Source organism: Numenius arquata, chromosome 1 (assembly GCF_964106895.1).
Source record: "Numenius arquata chromosome 1, bNumArq3.hap1.1, whole genome shotgun sequence".
NCBI classification, from domain to species: Eukaryota; Metazoa; Chordata; class Aves; order Charadriiformes; family Scolopacidae; genus Numenius; species Numenius arquata.
In genome coordinates, this window is record NC_133576.1 from 69,407,176 (window position 1) to 69,430,531 (window position 23,356).

The window sequence follows — 23,356 nt, forward strand, 5'->3', positions numbered from 1 at the left end:
GCTGTTCATATGAAAAGTTCTAACGTGCTTTATGTTGTTTTCAGGTTTACACCTGATTTCACTGCTTCCAGAGTCATACGTGAATTAAAATTCATCACCGCAGGAGGCTCCGAATTCATATTTATCTTGAATGCATCCCTTCCATATCACATGTTAGCAACATGTGCAGAAGCGCTACCCAGGCCCAACTGGGAACTGGCACTGTACATAATCATCTCAGGAATAATGAGGTAGTGTGTGTGTGTTTTTTCTTATTGGTATATGTGCACAAACAACTGCTGCTTGCAGGGAAGTATATATATATTCAGAACATGCTGTAATTGTTGTGAAATAAACTGGGTGAGGTGAAAAAGGAGAAAAACATTAATAAATGCTACTATGGATTGAGTGTGAACAGTTGAAGGCTGAGGAATACTGACTTTCTGCTCAAAGTGAGGACAAAATAATATACTTCTTGCGTGGGCCTATTTCCTTAAGTGACATACCTACTCCTATTAACCCTGGTAATTTGTAGTTTTTTGATAAATAATTAAGCCAAACTTGATTCAAGTTACGTTAAAGCACTGCTTGCCGTGAATTCCCATAGAAATTTAAGCATCCTTCTGGAGTATTGTGCTGTAGAGAGATATGAAGCAGTGACTGTAATGAGCTTAGCAGATGCCTCGGATGAATTTAACTTTGCTGCCACTTGTATGTGACAGACAACTGGTGCTACTAATAATGGGATTTCTGAGAACCTGGAGGGCATTGTCTGCGGCACTGCACACTCGGAGGTTATGTAGTAGCATATTAATGCACTTTTTTCTCAGCAAAGCCGTCTGTTAGCTATGACTGGTTGAAATATGAGTTGAAAATTCCATTGCGTTTTCCTAGTCTAACCTCTACCCAGCTTTATTTGAAATCTGAGGTTATAAACAATATGTCCTTGCTCATCTCTTGGATGGGAGGCAATTTCCCCCACTGCCTTTATTCAGAGGAAACCCTAGCACAGAAACTTATCAGTAACAGCAAATGCTGTTTTTCCTTTTTCATTAGTGTTAAGCTTATATCTGAGTGTCAGATGAATTGCTGCTGTAGATGCCTGTGATGAAAAAGTGGTCTTTCTGTGTGCTGCAAATCCAAAGCATTATCATAGATAGGTAATATTCCTGCATTACGGAGTTTTTTCATATTAAGATACTGGCTCTTCCACGTTGCTGTACTATATTACATAAATGTTGTGTTATCTTTCCTTCTAGGGATTGATAAAAGAAATAGAGAAGATAAAGTTGCAGCCTCCTTCATTTTCTTTTTTTGACTCTTCAGCACTTTCCTAAGTAATGCAGTGTTAACTTAGCAAACTACATTTTCCTAAGTAGCAAGAAAATTTCTGTTACTTAGGAAATTCTGTTTCCTAACGAATATTGCATTACTTAGGAAAGTGCTGAATAAGTACTTAAGTGGTTTTCTTCTGTATGTTTGCTAGAAATTTATAAGCTTAGTTTCTCTTTAGTTTATTGACAAAGTGAATAATGCTTGTCAGCTTGTAAGTGTAGTTTGTGTGGATAATTTTGTATGTACTGTACTTATTGATTAGACTTTACAAAAGAATACAGAATACAAATCCTTTCCCTCACTGTGTCTTTTTCCTGCAAGTACAAAACATCCTTATTAGCAGCAAACTTGAGAAGAGTCCTAATGTAACCATTTCATAATATTCCAAGGATCCTGTGCACAGAGCGCCTCCAACTTTTAGGGTGCCAACACGTAGGGGTTTGCTAGTTGCCACTAAAGCAATACTCCATATTGTTGCAAATCTATCCTTAGTATCTAAGAATGAACAACTCTATGAGTTTGTCCAGTTCATTTTTTTAATATGGTGGTATTTATTGCTGCCTTCCCTAAATCACTATTGGTTTGGATTGCTACCGTACTTGTGGCTCCAAGTTTTGAAGTCCCACTCGATAGGATATGTGCAAACATGACAAAGGAGCCAGCTCTTTTAACAAAGAACTTTGCAACCAGGCATATGTGTGTGCCAGGGCCAAACCATGCGGGGAGAGAGGGATGTATGGAGATCATTCTTGGATGTCTGGACCATGTTACTCCCCGCTGTAGGATGTTCCTCACACTAATTTGTTTTGAAATTTAAATGACATGGCCACTTTAGGCTAGTTATATTTTTCTTTTTTTTAACAATTTTTTTTTTTAAAAAAGAAAAAAAACCTGAACTACCACTGCTCCCACCACCACACCAAAACCAGAAGGTACAGTTAAAAAGACCACAAAACAATATTTGTTCCGTTTTTCATTTCAAAGTTGGTATTCATTTATCAAAACACCAAAGTTGGCTTACATAGAGGGAGCAGAGTCCTTACCCAGAGAGTGGCTGAGGAGGAGAAGCCTTCAAGGGGACCTTTTGCTGCAGCCTTCCCTGTAGGACCTCTGCGGAGCCCAGCATTGATACCGTGAGGGGAGCTCCGTGGGGCTGAGGGGGAAGAGTGCCCCCAGCCCACCAAAACCCGGTGCCCTCCACCCTGGGTTTGTATAGCACCGTGGTGGTTGATAGAGATGTGATGCTCTTGTTGGTATCAGTCTTGTGAAATGCTCAAATAACATCAAAGATTACAATGAACAAGTGAAAGAGATTATACCTTATTCCTTATGTCCCAAAAGTAATTCCATTTTTGATGGCATGGGACCCAAGGCAACATTACTCTTTTGAGTAAAAGTTTGTGTAAACTTGTCTGAAAAAAAAAAAAAACAAACAACAAACTATTTCTTTAACTTTTCTATTGTTTCTTAACATCGTGGGTGAAACTTATCTTTCCTGCTTTCTGCCATCTGGTTATGCATCTAGAATACTTTTTAATCCCTGGGGTAGGGAAAAAAGCACTGATAACCAGCTATCACCAGCCGAGTTGGTCTCCAGAGTTGCTTCTAGTTTTGGTGACGGTTAAAAGGTATCTGGACTAGATTCTTTCAGCTAAAGTTAAGCAAGAGGTATCTTATCCTTTTGGGTCAATTGATGCTGGTTTTCATACATTTGGCTTAGAAAACCTGACAGTAAGAACAGGGAGGAGATCAGTAGCTTAAGTTGCTAATTTAAAGTTCTTTTTTGCATAAACTTCTTAGGGTAGTAGACAAGGCAAGCTTTAGTCATCGTCATTGTGTCTCCTCCCCCCAAACCTCCCACCTGTTAGAAGATGAAATCCATGGCCCTGTGATGAAGGTCTTTGCAGTGGTTTCATTGCTTCATTCAAAAATATAGTTCACTGCAGTGCATTATGTAAGTGGAGAACTCCTAAACACGGTATTGCAGCAGATGCAGTTAGTTGTAAAACTCCTTGAAATAATAGTCTTAAAATTTGCTTCTCCACAAAGAATTTAAAATACTTTTAAAATGGAATTGCGCCAACGAGCTGTGAGAGCTGCTGACCGCTTGGATGCCATTTTAATTTTTTTTAATTATATCCCTTTTTTTTTCCTTTGGGTTAATATTCCTCACAGCTGCATATCTCACTTGCATCTAACTTCCATTCTCAGTATTAGTGATGTATATATCATGCTAAACTTGTGTATTTTATGTTTCTATCAGACAAAGTTGTGGTTTGGATGCAGTTTTCAGCTTTTTGGTATAAGATACAAAGTTTTTGTCTTGTGTGATTAATTTCATTAACCTTAAAATGCTCAAAACTAAGAAATACTCAGATGACTGCCTCTCTTCTCTGCAGTGTTCTCTTCCTCTTGGTAATTGGAACAGCCTATCTAGAAGCTCAAGGAATATGGGAGCCATTTAGGAGACGCTTGTCCTTTGAGGCCTCAAACCCTCCCTTTGATATGGGAAGGCCACTTGATCTCAGGAGAATAGTTGGAATTTCATCTGACGGAAAGTAAGTAGGAGTTTGAGTTTTGTGTGGGATGTCTTTCCCCCCCTTCCCTTTTTTTTCTTTAGTTATAAAGCCAGTATGAAGGTGATACTGCTCTTCAGGCGAATAAATAAAGCTCCCCCCAGTTACTTATAAAAACATGGTTTGGATAAAAAGATGGATTTTGTGATTGTAGGGAATATTCAACTTCTGGAAAAAAAGAAAGAAAAAAAAAAAAAAAAACCAACCAACCAAAACCAAACCCTGTTTTTGACCAGGCCAGAAGTTCTTACCTTTGGTGTATTCAGTTAAAAAAAAAATATCTTCTCCTTTCAGTGTTTCTTCACCATATCTATTGACTGTCATTTTACTGCGTCTGTGTTCACACATGCAGTGAGCAAGTGAACAGGAAATGGTAAAGGCTACTGACTTGTCAGACAAGTTTTAGGCGTTTTGTTGGTTATACGCCAAGAACAGTGGAGTTCAAGGATTCTTTTTGACACAGCGATTCTTTTCTCATGTGGAAGAATGGAAACATTGTAGAGTCTATTTAAACACTTGTTGCTCTTCCAGCTTGAATGCGCTTGGATCAGATTCTAATCACAGTTCATCCAGAGGGATCTATGGAGCCGGCAGTTCGTCTTCACGATCCAGTGCAGGGAATCATAAACAATGCAATGCAACAGCACACCTTCACAGCAATAGAAATGCACCTGATGTTGAAAACATCAAATCCAAACCCAGTTCAAGCATACCTAATAGGACTTCAGCACAAACAGCTTCCATGCAGTCCGTGAACAGAGCGGGCCCCTTTACCTTGGATTCAGGTGCCACAGCTCAGAGTCACGCCGCGGGCAAAAGAGCCAAGGGGACGAGGCAGAACCAGCAGCCGGCACAGCAGCAGGCGCCAGCTTTGGCAGAGCAGCCCCTCCAGCAGCCCCCAGCATCCGGGCCCCAGCAGCAGGAGCAACAGACTGAAAGTTCTTTGCCACAGCTACCGCTTCTCAGCCCGCCTCACGCAGAGTGTGCCAGCAGCAGAAGACACAGCTCGGAGGATTCAGATCTCACTGGGCTCATAGAAACTATGGAAAAAGACTTTGACCACCCCGAATCCCCTTGCCCAGATGTGTTTACAGAGCAGCCCCCATCTCCACTAGCAAAAAACAAAGGTAATACAATTCTGCTTTTTTTTTTTTTTTATAACAGGATGATTCATTATGTAAGCCACAGAACAAGATTTAATTGACTGTAAAGGTCATGTTTTCATAGCGTGGAAAGTGATAGCGTCTCAGCTGTTCCCTACCCGGCTGTATGTGCCTGTGTCTTGAACACTTCCTTTCACAGAATCACAGCATGGCAGGGTTTGAAAGGGACGTCTGGAGATCATCTAGTCCAACCCCCCTGCCAGAGCAGGTTCATCTAGAGCAGGCTGGATAGGAACATGTCCAAGCAGGTTTTGAGTGTCTCCAGAGAAGGAGACTCCAAACCCTCTCTGGGCAGCCTGTCCCAGTGCTCTGTCACCCTTAAAGTAAATAAGTTTTTCCTCGTGGTGAGGTGGAATTTCCTGTGTTCCAGTTTGTGCCTGTTGCCCCTGGTCCTCTCGCTGGGTACCCCTGAGAAGAGCCTGACCCCATCTTCTTGACACCTGCCCTTTAGATATTGATAAGCATTGAAAAGATCCCCTTTCTTTTATGGCAGAGAAGTTCTCTGCAATGCTAGGTTCTGATTCTCCTGCAGAATTTTTGTAACATTTTGATGAAAGCAAGTGTGAACATTTATACATCTGACACCCTGAAGAAGAAAGATGCTTTTGGTTGCTACTCCTTTGCCTTTGGGTTGGCATCCATCCCTCCTCCATCATTTGTAGTTGGGGCTGAAGATTGAGGGAAGGAAAAGGAAGTTGTCCTAATGTATTACGAAAACTGAGACGGAGATAAAAGGGAGCAGGGGAACAGAGAGATGTCTGTAAACCCCTGTGGTATCATTTGGGAATGGAATTCTTCATGCCCAGACTTGCAGATGTGAAAAATCCCTGATGTCAGGTGGTCAACAAATTAACATATGGCACCTGTGTTTATAAGTTGCATTCATCTTTGCATGAGGTTAGAGTGAGTTTAAAATGTTTGTGCACATTTTCAGTTGTCGAATGCTTAAAATAATGTGTTGAATTTTGTACATTAGATAAATCGAGACATTTAAAACTATGTCATGTATTTTCCTTCTTATAAACTTTGTTAGAGTAGGACTTCTAATCGTGTTATTTTTGTATTAGCCATTTCACTTGTGTCCCAGAGTTATGTGGTTATAAATTTAATCTTAATGTGTTTATTTCTAAATAATTTTTCACTTTTTTCTAACAACAGCGTTGTACAGAAACTGTACTGATACGGTGTTGCTTATTAGAAATAGAGTTAAGAAGATGAACAGTGGGAAAGCATATAAATCATGAGGCATCTGTATGATCATGCACCACCAAAGAGGAAAGCTTCACTCTGTTAAGGAGTAATGAGCAGAAAGCTCTTAATTAGTTCAGAGTGGATGTGATGATGCATCTGAACTTTCAAAGTGGAGATTCTGAAGTGATGAGAGGTTTGGGGATCCTGCTGAAATAGGCTACTTTATTTCTGGGCTGTTTGGTTTTTAGTTTAGATGAAGGACTGTGGTTGGGGGAATTAATCCGAAGAAAATTATGACCAGTTTGTCAGGTATTCGTTTCATAAATTAGCTAACTGGTACTCCAGCAGATGACATGACTGTAGGTAGGTTTCATGAGCAGCGTCTGTGTTAGCAAATAGTGTAGTATTGGAACTCCAGAGAGCAAAAAGGCTGGTGGTGAAGGTGCAGCGTCCTCTTGGGGTGTGTCGGAGTGGATTTACAGTGGACCCATCCAGTCCCCATATGGAACGCCTGGGAGGGCTTCTGGAGCGCGTCTTCCATTTGTAGTTCAACCTAAAAAGAAAACAGCTGCCGCACTCAAGTACTGTGTACAATGCAGCTGCCGCGCAGCATGTGGGGACCACTGAGTTTGGTTTCAAAAGCATATTCCTGATGCAAATAATGTGGTGTGCCTGTGTTAACATTTTTTTTGTACCTATAGCAATTTCTAGCAGTCGGTGTATTTGGAGCTTGTCTTAGCAAACAGCTGCTTCTAAGTATTGCTAGACTTTTGATTACATTTTTTCAACTATACTTAAATCCATTTTCTTCAGATGGGTGCTTCTCTTGATTTGTCTATCAATTTCAAAAGCAATTTAAAAGATGATAAAATACTTAGTCACTTACATGGGTTCCATTTTTTGGCATTACTTTTCCTTTTTATAACCTTCTCCCAATTACAAATTCAGATAAATTCATATTTTTCCTCCTGTTACGGAGGCTTTGCATCACTTGGCTTTGACATGGGGGTATACTGAATATTTAAACATGCTCTGTACTGCAAAAGTTATTACAAATGGTACATTTTGCAATCCAGACAGTTTTCTTGACCTCTTCATCTTCTTAGATCAATAAATTGTATTTATGCGTGTAGACTTCTTTTTGGATTAGCTTTAAAAAAAAAAAACCAAACCCAATGTTATCTGTAAAGCGTAACATGACTCACAGAAGCTCAGCGCATCACATAAAACTTGCCCTTCTCCATTTGGCCTCTTTAAAAATGTATAACCATAGGGGAAGTTCCGTTATCTATCTGGATCTACATACACACACTGACATTAGTCTTTAGATAAATAGCTAGAGTGAGTCACAAACGTTTGCAGAAGCAGCAGCTTCTGGACTAAAACTGGCTGGCACAGTATCCTGTGCAGGATTCCCACCTTTATTGTCTTCTGTTTCAGCTTCCTAATACTTGGGTCCTAGCAGACCTGTGGAGGCTACATTAATTTTTGTTAAACAGCTGCTTTACGTATTTTTACACCATGATAGCATTTTACATAGATTTTTCTAATGAGGAACGATAAACGGTTTAGCAGTCCTGAATGTAGACTAAATTTGAAGCAAATCTTAGAATAAGACCTTCTGAGGCAAAGCCAGAATACTCCCAATAAGCTGGAAGCTGACCTTTAGAAAATTTCCATACAAAGATCTACTTGCAGTTAGACTTTTATTTGCATTCACACTAAAAAGAAGATTTTTATCTCCAATGTTTTTGTTGTGCTTGATACTAAAAACATGGATGTTAAGTCTGAAGAAAACAAAGTTTGAAGGCACTGCCCTTTGATGTATATCTAGTATTTGCCAAAATACTGACGGCAAATTTATGTTTTGGTACAAACTTTCCCTGAGGAACACTTTGCCAAATGAAATATGACAGCTACCATTGTCCTTCCAGACTCGATTCTGACCTGAGCTGGTACAAATCCCAGAAGAGGCTGAATCCACTTATTCAGCACGGGTTAATCGAGTCTTTACTTGAGGGAACTATTGCGTCTGTCCTGGGAGCTGGATGCAGGCACTGTGCAGCGTACAAATGAGAATGCTTAGTCTGAAGGGCACTATCTAAGAAAGATCTTATTGGTAAAGGGGTATGTTACATCCACTGAAAGACAGAAGAATATTGTGAATGCTCTCATCCTGTAAGAGAGTAACAAGAGGCGATGGTAAGATAACGATGACTCCACACACGCGCAGGCACAGTTTCTCTGCATTGATGCTTTTTGTGATAAATTTCTTATTCCCCGGGAGCCTAATCCTGCCTATTTTGCAAGCCAGGATCTCTGGCTTGATTTTGAAAGTTCTTAAACCTCTACATTTTGAACTTACACTATGCTATATTTCAGTTAGCCTGTAGAAATTGCAGGAAAAACATAATCAATTGTTCAAGTAGCATTATTTATTTATATGTGGATCGCTTCAAGAAAATTGATTAAAAATCTCCTGGAGTGTTTAACGCATTGTTTTCCCTACTTTGAGATGCAGTAACGCCTTAGTGTGTCAAGCCAAACTATTTTACACTCCACTTAGTGACACCTCTTAGAATAGTACACTCTGAAAGAATAAAATCTGTCAAGGGGAGAAAGTATACTTGGGGGTGAGATTTCTGGGTTTGGTTCTTTTACATCTTTGCTAGATAAATACTATTGGTGGTTTTTCTCATCCACACTAGTCTTACTGTTGGGTGGGTGTGTGTTTTTTAATCTGAAGAGCATGCTAATCATTTCTGTCCTTCGTTTGTTCAGATGATAAAGCTTGTACCAACTTCTGAAGTTCATGTTTAAATCTAGTCTTGTGCGGTGAAACTGTCAAATTGCATTCTAAGATGTTTAAATGGAATGCCAGGAACAGAGCAGAGAAGAATTATGGGTAGCCAGGTGCCCACCATCTCCAGGGAGGCAATGGAGGTAGGGCTCAGGAGCATAAATGCGATGGTGGAGATCAGGGTTCTTCAGGTGTGATGCTGTTGCTCATATTTGGTGTGAGGTGGTTGTTAAATGGTTGGTGTATCATAACAGATGATGAACTTGAGAGGCTTAATCATGTGTGTTAGCCTCTAAAATAAATTAATTTAGCCCACCTTGGAGGACTGCTGCTGGGAATCTGAATTATCCTTATCTCCCTAGGGAAAGGGAAAACGCTTCAGCGCAAGGCTAAGCCACAGAAGAAGCGGGAAGAAAAGGATAGAAGAGGGAAAGGAAAGCAACAGGAAGATGAACTGAAGGATTCCTTGGCAGATGATGACAGTTCTTCAACCACAACCGAAACCTCCAACCCAGACACAGAGCCACTTCTCAAAGAGGTATGGCACTGCTCATAAAAGGAGGCTCCTGTGTAGCTGGTGGGTCACCTGTCAGCAGGAATATGGTCTCTTCCCCTCACCCCTGCCTTTCCTATACTATAATAACAAAAAGAAGAATGTTAATTAAAATACATCTTTCCTAATCCTTGCCTTCACTTCTCCTCTGTAAAATTTGCTCCTCTCTGAGTGTGAACGTGCTTGAATCGTACAGTCTCAGGACTGACAGTGCCCGAGTGACTGCGACTTGAATAAGCCACCAGTTGTCAGCAGCATTGTGGTAATTGTTTCTCCGCACACTCCTTGCCTGTTCTATTTGCAGAATAAAACACAGAAGTATGGACACTAATTTTAGGTAATAATTAAGGTGCACGCTAAAACCGTGCATCAGTTACAAAGGGTCAGTTCACTGGTGGTAACTTGTCAGCAGGTAGTTAATTACCTTTGACAGTACCCCTACCTTTATTTTACTTGTTTGGCTTACATGCTTCTAGGTAATAAACTAAAGCTTTAACAATTTCTGTAGTGGTCAGGTTGTCACAAATACGATGTCCTAAAGCATGCGCTAGGGAACCAAACAAAGCAGAGGTAGTCTCAAAGAGAAGAAAACCAAGCCTGAATTTGGACATGTCTTAAATTTGAACTTTCGAAAAGATAAGGATTCTAGCTGGGGAAACAAAGAAAAGAAATCCAAGTAATATACTTCAAAAAAAAAGTCACCGTTTAGTAAGTTTCCATTTGAAAATCACCTTTAATTTTTCAAGATGGCTATTTGACAGTGTACTTGTATTCAGAAAGTCTTAGAAGCATGGTTAAAAAAAAATAAAAATAAATTGAATGGTGAAGTTGCTCATTTTTTGCTTTGTTGAAGAATCTGTTTTAGACGGTCTGGAGTGCGTACAACAGCTGCAGTATCGGTCTCCCTACAGAGTGAGCATCTTCTTTAAAGGAGACTCAGAGGCTGTGGCCTGAAGAGTTGTGTATTTGCAAACATCAGATCTGCTTGAAGTTCATTAATTTGCTAGGCATATTGATTGCTACTTCTCCAAATAGGAAAGAATAGATACCATGTTTTATAGGTATACTCACTAAGTAGTAAAAAGATACCTTCTGTGCTGCAAAAACGTTCATGTTTTCAAATAGCATTCTTTCCTCAGCCCTATTTATACTATGTATGTTGTGATGTAAGAGGGACTTTACTTTTCATGAATATTAACATGTTATTATAATGTCTTTTATAGGAACCTGAAAAACAAAAGGGAAAAGCTATACCAGAAAAACCTGAAAATGAAATAGTCCAAGTAAAACAGAAAACTAAAAAACTGCTAACAAGTATCAAGAAAGAAATCCCTGTAGATATGAAACCCAGGTAAGCATAACAAAAGTTTTTTATTAGAGAAGGCATCGTGCTTGAAGGGAAGATGGATTGATAAAAATCTGAGTGTGAGACTGTTGTGGCTTCCAGTCTGGCTAATGCCAACAGCAGATACCTTGAAGCAGTTTCCTCTACGTTCCTGATATCGGGGAATATATGAAGCTTGTAAATGACAAATTTTTTAATGGGAGTACAGTGCAAAATAAGAATTAAATCCAGAGAAGAAAATCGGGTTAAGCAATGTTCAGCTTTTTGTGACAGGCATTGCATACGCAAAATAGGGTTAATGTTTCTACAGGAGCTTGTAGTGGCAGCACAGGAAGCCGGCACTAACATGAGTGACTTTGGTTGCCCTTGGTGAAATTACAGCCTTTTTTGTATCATAGAGTAAGATCAGAGTCTTGGATGTGTTATTAAAGGAGGCTGCTGCTGCTGCCAGTCCCTTTCCCTTACTGGCAGGTGGCTGATTGGAGATGATAGAAAGGGAAAAAATGAAGAATCTTAGTCTTACTATATCTAGTGCATTCTGAAATAGTATTCTGAAATCAGATCTGTATCCAAGTGCCACAGAAGTAAACTACACCAAACTGAGGCGTGGTATATTGGCTTGCATTTTCCCTGTTGCTGTAAGTAATACTAGACTAACTGATATTAGTAGTTAGTATAAATTAATTTTCTTCAAAATATTTCTGAAAACGTTGCGTGGCAAAGTCTCCTCCTTATCTTATTTATTTGTACCATTATCTACTTTCCTTTATCATATAAATCACAAGTTCATTACATGCGACAGTGTTCAAAGGCCACAATGACAGCTTGTTTGGAATTCTTCCACAAGAGATGGGTAAAATAGTTCCTCCCTAGAAAGTTTTAGAGACATAATCAAATAATTGGAGAAAAAGAAGAGTATATAGCCAAATGAATTTGATGGTGGGTTTGAATAGTTTTATGTCATCAACTAAAAGATGATCCTGTACATTCAGGGCAATAGCGTATCAGGAGCATGTGATCTAACAAGAGCATGTAGGGGCAGAGTAGAAAAATGGCAGTTGCCATCTCTTGTTGCTTCTGTATAATCAAACAGGTTTTACAATCCTGGAGCTCCAGGAAGAAAGCTTCTTCTGGAAAGTGAGTGAGCTCTAATAAATGTGCAGAGCAGTGTGGGTAGAAAATGAGCCAGAGCTAGGAAGGGTGGAGTTGCATAAAGGAGAAGTACAAACCTCTGCTTATGAATAGCTTTGAAGACAAGCACAAAGTTGACATTAAAAAGCCACAGGAGACCAGTCTTCTGTAAAACCGTATGGCACATATATATATACATATATATATATATGTATTATCTATATATAATCTCTTCAGTGCTTCAGAGAGCTTAAAAATAAATGTATCTCTGTTTTCATTTAGTTCCTTGGAATTGTCTTATACTCCCCCACTGGAAAACAAGCAGCGCAAAACCTTTCCATCCAAGATACCTACACAGCACCTTTTGACGAATGGGTCTAAATCAAGAAACCTCCCCAAAACGAGAGGTAGTGTGAGGCTCTTTTTTATAAAAACCTCGGGAATTTTATTCGGTTGTTTGTAACCCCTCTTGAGTGCTTAATTCTAAGTCTGCTGTGAGAAGAAAACTGTTCAGTTTCCCATCCATGGACTTAGAATCATAGAATGGTTAGAGTTGGAAGGGACCTCAAAGATCACTGAGTTCCAACCCCCCTGCCATGGGCAGGGACACCTCCCACTAGAGCAGGTTGCTCAAAGCCCCATCCAGCCTGGCCTTGAACACTTCCAGGGATGGGGCATCCACAACTTCTCTTGGCAACCTTTTCCAGTGCCTCACCACCCTCACAAGAAAGACTTTCTTCCTTATATCTGATCTAAATCTACCCTCTTTCAGTTTAAAACCATTACCCCTTGTCCTATCACTACACTCCCTGAGAGAGTCCCTCCCCATCTTTCCCGTAGGCCCCCTTCAGGTACTGGAAGGCCGTTATAAGGTCTCTCTGATGCCGCCTCTTCTCCAGGCTGAACAACCCCAACTCTCTCAGCCTGGCTTAATGTAGTTAAGTCTGTTTTAAAAGTGAAGTAAGCTAAACAGGAAAAAAAAAAAGAAAAAAAAACAACTTGCTTTTCTTCTTTTGTTTTAATAGGTCCAAACAGTAAGTTAATGGAGAGCAGGCCATCAGTATTAGCAAAATTTCTCCCTGGGGGTTCTGGACAGGAGCTAGGAAACACCAGCAGCTCAGAAGGTGAAAAGGATTCTCCACCACCAGAGTGGGACTCCGTGCCTCTTCACAAAGCTGGCAGCTGTAAGTAATTGCTAGAGGATGACAGAATTAGTGTTCTGCAATGAACATCTGTAGGTAGGCTTGGTCTGTTTATAGATCTTCCTGTCTTTTTTTCACTGCGTAGTTGTGCTCCTGTTTTCTGCCGTGGGCCTCATTGATAGCATCTGGTACGATTGGGAGGTTTGAAAACCATGTGGGCAGAGCACGGGCTGTTCCACAGTTCTTCAGTGATGGACAGGATTCAGAAGCTGCTGGGGAGATTGAGGAAATGAGAATTACTACTCGGAAACAAAATGTATTTTCTAGAGCAGATGGGGGTTTTACTTGGTCAAGTCTGCTGCAGCTAAAGTTGAAACTAATTACATTATTTGTCCTTGAGAGGAAATACTGAAAATGCCTTAATGCAGTGGTTTGCGTGGGGCACTGATAAAAGCTTTTTGGTTGCGTTGTAAATCCCTTGTGTGGGAACCGAATCACCTTCCTCTTGGTTGCACGCGAACAGAGTCATCCCTCTCCACAGCACTCACTTAGAAAGGTTCTTTCTTCTGTGCAAATCAGTTTATCTCGATGCTTTTGTTGCAACATGATCTCTCTGAAAATAGGTAGTAAACCTGAATACTGATAGGTGAATATAGAGAAGGAGCTGCTTCTGCCATCACTGGGAACAGCCTTTGCCATCATCATTCCTCAATCTGAACAGAAAGGGTAGCAGAAGTTTGATAAGCCTTTATTTTAAAGTAAGTACTACAGGAAAGTGTTTTGTGTTTCTCTTTATAGCTACGGACAACCTTTATAAACTCTCTCTACAAACCCTGAACGCAGATGCTTTCCTGAAACAGCGACAGCCCTCGCCGACACCCGCCTCTCCGTCTCCTCCTCCTCCTCCCGCATCTTTAGCTTTTGGTCCACGAGGAGGCACTTACAGCAGCATCGTGAACAGCAGCTGCAGCAAGTGAGTCCAAATCTGCACCTCCTACTGATTTCCCAAGCCCAGAACGCTTGTGGAACCCATGTGCTTCACATGGTGTATCTTCCTTCCTCTCAGACCTATTTCCTCTTCCCATGGAAACAGCTTTTTTTGCAGATATTACTGTATATAACTTACCCCATGCTATTTATATTTTTCTGGGGTTTCTTACAACTTGGTAGATTGGAAAAATGCGCAATTACGTGAACTGTTGAGGTGGTGTTAACATTTTCATGAATGCTGGCTTAAATTGCTGCTTTTTTTATCAAACTGCTGAAGTCCAAAACCTTACTCTTTTTTTTTTTTTTTTTCTCTTTTTCTCCTTTAAGTGAAATGAAAAGCAAGCAGCCTAATGGTACCAAACATAAGCTGGCAAAGGCAGCTTCTCTTCCAGGCAGGAATGGCAACCCTACTTTTGCTGCTGTAGCTGCAGGTTATGACAAGAGCCCAGGTATTAGAACCATTTTGGAGTTCTAAATATTTTTGAATATTTCCTGAATATTCTGTTGGGTTTTTTTATTTTACTTGGTTTATATATTATATATTCTTGCAGGTGGCAGTGGTTTACCAAAGGTTTCTCCAAGCAAGACGGATGTTGCCAGCAATATCAGCATTTCCCACGCAGTTGTTGACAGTGATGGCTCTGACAGGTAATTTTTATATTCTCTAGGCAAATGCCTAGGCCCCTAGAAAAGAAGATTGTAAGCTGCGAATGGCATTTTGAAGGTAGTGACAGAATTCTATTTTGGTCCTATTTTTTTTTTAACTTTTCTAAAGTCTGAGCAAAGCATCTCTCACTTTGTAAAAAAGTTTAGAACTTACAAGTGACTCAAAAGTAGAAAGCAGGATGTTCTGGATGCGATGGGGGCTTTCACCCCCTCATTCCCAGTAACCCAACAATCTTGTGTTTCCAGGGCATCCAAACAATGAGAAATCAGCTTCGCTCTTTCAGTATTGAGGAATGTGAACCGAGGTCACTCGAAATAGTTTACAGGCAGAATATCTTGCTGTACAGCAGCATCTTTCACTCCCAGTTTTAACACTGAGACCACAACTATCACTGGGCTTCGTGTTACGAGTAGGAGCAAAATAGAGCTGCGCTCAGTTGTGTTCCCTAAGGCGTGCTGTCTTTTCTGACTTACTTTGGCGGTGCACATCTGTCTCGGTTGTAAAAAGCAGTAAGCGTCTGGTAACCTTTCTGAAATAAGAAAGAGACTTGAATTCAAGTTTCAGTACGCAAAGGAATTGCTTTTCGGAGCAAAGTTTGTGGGTGGGGTTTTGGTTTGTTTTTGTAAATGCTTATCACTGGTTCCAGTTAACTCATCTGTAGTTTCAAGAAACTTGCCCACGAGCTGGAGCGTGAGCACTTGTATCCCTTCTGAGTGGTTCTAAACTTTATCTGCTTGTCAAAAAAACCTACGCTATGACTTAGACCCTTTAAGTTTTCTTAAAAACTGACCAAAAGAGCTACTTTCAGGTTTGTGTTGGAGCTCAGTCTACAAATTAAAGAGCATTTTGTCTATAGCAGTGTGTTGCTCCGAGATAGGTATATACACAGGAAAATGGTATTTCATTGAAATCTTTTGTTAAAACAAAATTTAGCTGATTTCCTAACTCTTGATCACCGTTAAATATATACACACACATACATTTGTACATATACATTTGTGTATAGATCAGGAAGTTAATATTGTCGATATTACTGTGTTAATGAGTTGTGTATTGCTTTCCCATTACTCCATAATATTTAGTTCGGGTTTGTGGAGCCCTATCAGCAATCCCAGCAGTCCCGATTTCACACCTCTGAACTCATTCTCTGCATTTGGACATTCTTTTAACTTAACTGGAGGTGAGTTTTTGCGGGGTTTTTTTCAAATATTTTCCATATTCAAATGCAGGTAAAGAAATGGTGTGCCTCCTTTCTGTTGGTCTAAATACAGGCAGTGTTCCCATCCCTGCCCCCAGAAAAGATGACTACATAGGAAAGTGTGTTAAAAATTTGGTGGTGTAGTCTGTGTTTCAGCCCAGAGAGAGTTAGTGGAAATTCTTTAGAGTCTTTGTTGGGCTGGAAATATTGGTTTTGAAGGTTCTTTGTTTCAGAAAAATTTCTTGATGGCTTTTTTTTTCCTTAGTCTTCATCCCCTCTGTCGCTTACCCTGAAGATTTACTGTAGGTCTCAAAAACGTGCCACTGGGCCTGTGGTTTCCTGAGCGCTTAACGCCTGCATAAAACCATTGCCCTGGAACTGAGGCCCATCCCTCATGTTGCTTTCCTTTTGTGTTTTCCTCTAGTGTTTGTATAGCTGCATGGTGAACTGATGCATACCAAAATCAGCCATTAATTCCTGTATTTAAATATTTAGGTAAACTTTCCATAAGTAACTGTTGAGACGGGCCTTGATGCAGGCAGGCTATATTGTAGGGCACGGATCTGCACGCTTTCTGTAGGTTTATATACCGTGTTCGGAGATGTGTAGTGTGGTATTTCTTAAGGTGTCTGCAAAAGATGATAAGCAAAGCAAAGCTTCAAACATGGCATTTGCAAAATGGATTGTATGTCTACTGAAAAAGTTGTATGTCTACGGAAAAATGCTGGGGGTGTGCAATCAATAGCAGCTGCTGCTGTGGGGTTCTTTCATCTTCCTCAGCAACACTGGGCACCAGCAACTCTGAGGGCTGGCAGTAAGATGCCTGGGATCAGTTCTGTGTGCAGGGACCAGGCAAACCACAAGTGCTGGTGCTGCCCTCTGCTTCTCCAGCAGAGATGGGGTCTGGGCTGGGCACGTATCTCATACAGGGCATATGAGATGAGGTCTGTATTACTGTGTCACCTTCTCTAATCCCGGTTCTTGCACTGCAGCAGGACCTGCTAGAAAAACATGGGAAATTGCTATGAAGAGTGTTAGTCTGCTGTGGTTCTTGGAAAAAGACGATGCATAATGTACTCAGTCTTATTTCGTTTTATTTTTAGAGGTTTTTAGCAAACTTGGTTTAGCTCGATCTGCTTATGGGCAGGATGTTCAGAGAAACTGGAGTGAATTCAATAATGTTCCATCATCCATCTGGGATCCTTCAGCTACAGATTCTGTACCCTCCTGGCCAACAAGCTCGAGTTCCCCGACTCACACAACTGCAGTAAGTATTCACTCCTATTACAGCATGTTATTACTATTACCACCCATTTCTGCATCTGCCATCTAATTTCATTTAGACAATTTTTAAATTTGGGTGAAAAATATCAACTGAAGAATAAAGGAAAAGGGAAGCTACGTGTATTCATCTTTCTGTGCAGTTGAGTTGAAATGGCTGTTGGACAAAGAGCGATTAGTCCAGTCGCTTGCAGATGATGAATCCATGTAAATCTCTTCACATAAAAATACTTCTCACGAGAGCATCTTGCAGCACTTAGAAAAGTGTGTTCCATTCCCATGTGCTTCAGGATGGTGGAAAGAGCCGTTCTGTTCCTGTGCCATGGCTGGACACTGCTTCTGTCACTTCCAGTTTGATAGTTTCAAAGTAGCCAATACGATAACTTTCACGTTTGGATTCTGCTTCCTGAGTCCAGTGTTGCATCTACTTATAAATTAACAAAAGGTCAAAAAAAACCACTTATCTAAAAGTAAAAGGCCTCAAATGTATTATTTTCAGCTTAGGAAAAAAAAGCCCAAAACACTAAAAGACTGACCATAAGGTGAGGACTTTAAACTAACAACTAATTTTGATGGAGATCTAGCATATAGCCAAAGCTGGTTTTTGAAAAGCTTTTACACAGATTGTAGTACTTGCTCTGTCATCCTTGTGCCTCTCTATCTGTCAGAATAAAACTTACACCACAACAGCTGTCTTCAGTGCCAGCTGAAATCGTTCTTCATCTTGTCTTCTGAAAATGTTTCTGTAGTGAGTAAGAGGCAGTGTTTACTTCACCTGGTAGCAGTTCAGATGGAGTGGGGGGAAGATGAAGAAGGTCACACAGCTTCTTATAGACACACGCTCACCGATCGCGCCCTTGTCACGCGGTTACAACTGTAGCTGTAATGTCACTAAAACTACGTAAGGAGAGAGTTGCTTTTTGGTCACACGGAGGGCACATTTCTCAGGATTTATAGAAGGGAGGGATTGAGGACAACCAGAACAATCTCTCTAGCTTCTAGCCTATTTCCTGGGTGCTTCTGACAAATACCTGTAAGCATGCTTCAGGAAGCATCAAGACGGAAGCCAGACAAACGGTATAGAAGAATTGTCAGTCCCTCCCTTTAAGTACTTCGATTTTGGGGAGAGAAAAAAGCATTTTAGGAGGTTATTCAAGGAGAAGATCACTTAAGCAGCAGCAAACATACTGAAATGTTCAAAGCCTTTTTAATGATAGCCATTTTTTTTTCAAGTGCTCATGGTGTGCCAGAAGAGGAAAACTTGGCCATTCTTGCCACTGAACCTCCTTGCTCTAAGTGCTAGATAAGAGAGCAGGTACCACACCAGGGCCTTGTTCTTTTCTCCTTTCTGGCACAAGAGCCAAAGCCGTTCCTGCAAACAGCACTTGCATAGTGGCTTCTGTGTTATCCTAAAGTTTCTGGGGAGTTGATTTTGATCATCCTCCTTCCTTTTTCCTCTTGCTTCCTCATTTTATGCATAACTCTTTGCTTCTGTACTAAATTGAATTTGACTTCTAGGTCCTGTCTGCCCTCGGGCCCTGCTGCACTGCTGACACTTCTTCCCCACTTTCTTTCCAACCACAGTCCCTCATTCCTGTTTCTTCCATTTCCCTGTCTGTAGTTCTGACAGCCATTTTGTACTTCTCTCCACCAGCCTTGAAAAGGAATAGCAGTCTAACCCAGAGTATTATTCTCTGCTACTCCTTTCCTGGTTACTTCTACTTTTTCAGCAATTATCTATCAGGCTCTCCCAAATGTAGGAATAGTTCCTGGCGCTTGCCTGCAGGAAGAAATAGGGTGGACTTTTAGTGTGCTAGGGCTGGTGTCTGAGCGGCAGAATTAGTGTTTCCTGCTGTAGGCTTAGTAGTCCAATGCTGGTATAGCTTAAATATAACCATTTATTTATATAACAGTAATAAACGGTGACCCTAGTTTGGCTCAACTTCTCAGTGACATTGGAGAGTCCTAATGACGTTGGCCCAGTTAACCCCTGAGTATGCTCAAAACTCCTGTCCAACCCTCGGTGTCAGATTCTATGAGGACACTTTGGGTAGTGTGTTAGTGTCTGACCAATTTCAGGTATGATTAGACTGAGCACATCATCTTCATTCCAGGGGAGAAAATAAAAACCTGAAATTAAGACATTTTCAGGGTCCACCTTGTTTACTTTTCTAAAGGGATTTTTATTTTAATCTTCAGATGCAGAGTCCACTGATACTGGTTAACCTTTAGTGTGCAACCCTTCTCTGGAGATTTTCAAGACCCGCCTTGATGCAGTCCTCAGCAATGTGCTCTAGGCAATCCTGCTTCAGCAGGGGAGTTGGACTAGATGATCTCTAGAGGTCCCTTCCGACTCTGACAATTCCGTGATTCTGTGATTAGCTGAGGGCTGAGGTCTTGGGAATAGATGCCCTATTTGCACCCAGTAATCCAAACAAGGATGTTTGTACCTTACAGCACTTACTCAACAAGTCCACTGCCTTTTCGATGTATCAAGTTTACTGTATATTTGCAAATTGAATTTACAGCATATGTACATTAAATCTATTGGCGCTGAGGTATGTAGTGCGTTAAGCCTACATGTAGCAGGTTCTGTGCTAATATTAGCATGAAAGTTATGCTAACCTTTCTCATCTCCATCTCTGGCTGCTTCCGGGTATCACTTTCCACCACACCATGGGTTAGATTCCTCTGCCTGTTGCTTGCTACTGTTTGAGCTTTAAGAGTTGACACAACCTGGGCCTTGTTAATTTCTGCATGTGTTCTCTAGTCTTGCTGTACCTGTCCTATGCATCCCGAATGCATTTGTGACATGTTGTAGCACATCTGCATCTGCACCATGACCATTTGTCAGAGATTTCCAGACCCCTTGAATCAGGAGAGATGTATTGGAACTCCATGACAAATGGCCAGTTCTCCAATCCCCTCTCCCTTCATCTGGAGGACTTTTGGATGGGGGGAAAAAAGTATATACTGGGAATATGGGGAGGTACAGTGGGGCTGAACACAGGTAAGTTCATCCAAAATGTTCAATTTATAACAGATAATATGTGCATACAAGGAGATAAATTTGCAAACAGCTAAAAAAGGATCAAGGAACAGACTTTGCTGCTACCTTGAGTTACAACTTTAGTTTTGTTGTTTTTTCAAGATGTGAACCATGTTTATCTACCTCATTCTAACTAGTTTAATTAAGCTTGAGCTTTTTGGCCCTTGTGTTAAAGCTTGAATAGTAGAAGTGCTTAAATTAGTAATGGTGTGGGGATGTATAAGCTCAAATGAAAACATCTTAAAAGCCTGTAATGTAATTGCACTCTGCAGCCCATTCCATTACTAGATGTGTTTGGTGAGCGTTTGTAGGGTGGCTCCTCTCTGCAAACTGGAATAAAGGGAATTCAATACTGCCCGTTGCAGTGAAGACAGAAGGGGTTCCACAGCAGGCTTGCTGCTTCTTAGATACTTTTCTTTTGGGGTGCTGTAAACAAGGTGAAAATAGAGGTTGCCAAACTGCTACTTACCTGGCTTTTTCTTTACTGCAGTCGATCCTTGGCAACCCAAGTGGCCTGTGGTCCACCACTCCATTCAGCAGTTCCATTTGGTCAAGTAATCTCAACAGTGGCCTTCCCTTCACCACTCCAACAAACGCGTTGTCAGGCATCGATCTCATGGGTAGCGAAAACTCCTCGGCTGCTCCTCCTCCGCCCGCTGCCGCCGCTGTTGCCAATCCTGCTGAAGACATGGGACAGACCTACAATCCTTGGAGAATTTGGAGCCCAACAATTGGAAGAAGAAGTTCAGATCCTTGGTCTAATTCACACTATCCTCACGAAAACTGAAGTTAAGCAAAAGGAAAGAACTCTTATCCGGGTCATAATACAATTCTGAATGCAAAGTTTTGAAACATCATTTTCAGGCTCTTGCTGGTCATTGCTTTTTTTCTTGGCCCCCCCCCCCGGCCCAGCCCTTCCCTCCCCCCCAGTCCTGCTTTCATCACTTGCTCCTTTTTAAAGCCTGTCCTGCAATATGGTAGTGTGAGATTGCAGATAAGCTTGAAAGAGTCTGGGCGTGGTCACAAATCCCCAACTACAGCTCAAGCCTGTAAATCTGAACAATTTCACTGGTTTCACATTTTACCATCTGCCGTCGTTATTTAGGAAAAAATTTGAACTATAAAACAGTCCTGGCATGCAATACTTTTATGAAAAAGTACCGGTTTGGGTTTTTAAATTTTTTCCAGTATTATCCTCCAAGTTCTAATTTAAAAATCAAAAGGCACTTTGTGCTAAAATGCAGAGTATTTTTTTAAAATAAGGCTGTCTTTGTTAACACAGGTTCTAAGAATGTAAAAAAAAAAAAAAAAAAACCAACAAAAAAACCAACAAAACCAACACAAAACCTTAAGAGCAAAATGGCTGAATGTAAGAGCATTCTGTTGAGACTGTAATACACTTTCTGTGCTGTTTGTACATTTGTAAACCTGAATGCATTTTTAAGTTGAACTGAAATGCACACAGCCAAGACTTGTGGAAGAGACAAGATACCTTGTGCATTTCTTACAGATACAACTTTGGGTTGTACTTTAAAATAAATACTGCTTTTTTCAAGATCTGTCTGCTCTAATTTTGTTCTCCTGGCATTTTCTAAACTTGTGCATGCATGAATCCACTCAGCGGTGATAGCCTTCAGGCCAAAATCTACTGCATACAGGACCTATATTAACAGAATATAGAATATCACCCTGCAGATGAAACGTGGCTTCTCGACAGTGTTGGTTTGTGTAGCAGTGGGTAATCAGAAATTGTGTTCAGGGTTATACAGTGCCACCCACTCGAAAATTGGCTGGATAGCAAAATGCTGGGAAAAGGTCTACACTGTTTAAGTTTCCAAGTATCAGGCATAGTAGCAGCTGCTGCTGTTTATGCTACGCCCATACCTTTGTAACACTGTTCTTGTAGAGGTCTGAACAAGAACTTTACTATTTTTAGATATGATTTATCTGTCCCTTTAGGGTGTCTGTTTCCCTTCATTAACAGTAAGGCAAGCCCCAGTGACTACATATATTCATCTGAGCGAAAGCCAGGTAAAAATAAACCCTTCCATTACAAGAAAGCATTAACAGACACTAGCAACAAATTCACTTATGACTCAGTGGCACTGCTTAAAAGTTACAGCAGCAGATTTTTATCAGAATCCATCCTTTAAAAGAGTAAGAACTCTGTATTTTAGTTAAAGCCTTTACATTACAGGGAATAATGTATGCAACAAAATATGAGGGTTAAATAAGCAATTGAGACTATGACCACTTTCCCGGCTTGCACTATGTGAAGAAAATCTCTACAACTGTCAGATGGCTGTCTTCTTGATGCCACCAGCAGAAGCTTGAAGATACAGATCTCTGGAGTAAGAACCTGCTGGAACTCCTTTGTTCTTAAAATGTGGGTATTTCTAGAACCATGCATGGCCATGAAATGTTCGACTTGGATTTGTATGCAATTTCCTTCTGAGTAACTGGGCAAACAAGTCTCCGACTGCATGCAAAATAAAGAATAAGTAGTTAAGCTGCTGACATGCCAGGGCCTGCTTCTCTGTGAATGGAACTTGGGAAGATAACTAGCAGTAACTTCAAGGTGAAAGGAGCTGCTTAAGGTAATGTGCCACCTCTTTTTCCCAGCAGGTGTTTTATATTAGAACTTATTCCATGGAGGATAGAAGCAGAAACAAATTCCGAGATACTAATAGTCCTCAGTGGTTTAAGCAGTTGTGAGGACAGGAAAAATTTTCTCCTTTAAAAACATTTGTGTTTGAATAAGACAAGGCAACACACAAGTAATTTAGACATTTTCCCCAAAAATGTGAACCGTTCCCTTGTGTTAGTGCAAATAACCACTGCCACCTTTAGAATATTCTCAGTTCTTGCTTTTGAAGAGTTTCCTCTTGAGCACCAATTAAATATTACTTAAATTCCAAGGATGAAACAACCTGAACTATCAAGGTCTTTGACACAC

At 40.6% G+C, this 23,356-nt stretch overlaps 1 protein-coding gene across 1 annotated transcript in view; it reads left to right on the plus strand.

The window, feature by feature from the left end:
- TMEM131 (transmembrane protein 131) overlaps positions 1 to 21,953 on the plus strand; it is a 102,980-nt gene extending 81,027 nt beyond the window's left edge. The window contains exons 29-41 of the mRNA XM_074159905.1: positions 45 to 230; positions 3,714 to 3,872; positions 4,422 to 5,017; positions 9,407 to 9,582; positions 10,821 to 10,948; positions 12,356 to 12,480; positions 13,099 to 13,257; positions 14,014 to 14,188; positions 14,533 to 14,654; positions 14,757 to 14,853; positions 15,955 to 16,052; positions 17,174 to 17,337; positions 20,891 to 21,953. Of these exons, the coding sequence (XP_074016006.1) occupies positions 45 to 230; positions 3,714 to 3,872; positions 4,422 to 5,017; positions 9,407 to 9,582; positions 10,821 to 10,948; positions 12,356 to 12,480; positions 13,099 to 13,257; positions 14,014 to 14,188; positions 14,533 to 14,654; positions 14,757 to 14,853; positions 15,955 to 16,052; positions 17,174 to 17,337; positions 20,891 to 21,187 (2,482 nt within the window). The 3' untranslated portion in view covers positions 21,188 to 21,953. The remainder of the gene's footprint in view (positions 1 to 44; positions 231 to 3,713; positions 3,873 to 4,421; positions 5,018 to 9,406; positions 9,583 to 10,820; positions 10,949 to 12,355; positions 12,481 to 13,098; positions 13,258 to 14,013; positions 14,189 to 14,532; positions 14,655 to 14,756; positions 14,854 to 15,954; positions 16,053 to 17,173; positions 17,338 to 20,890) is intronic.
- Positions 21,954 to 23,356: the final 1,403 nt, after the last annotated feature.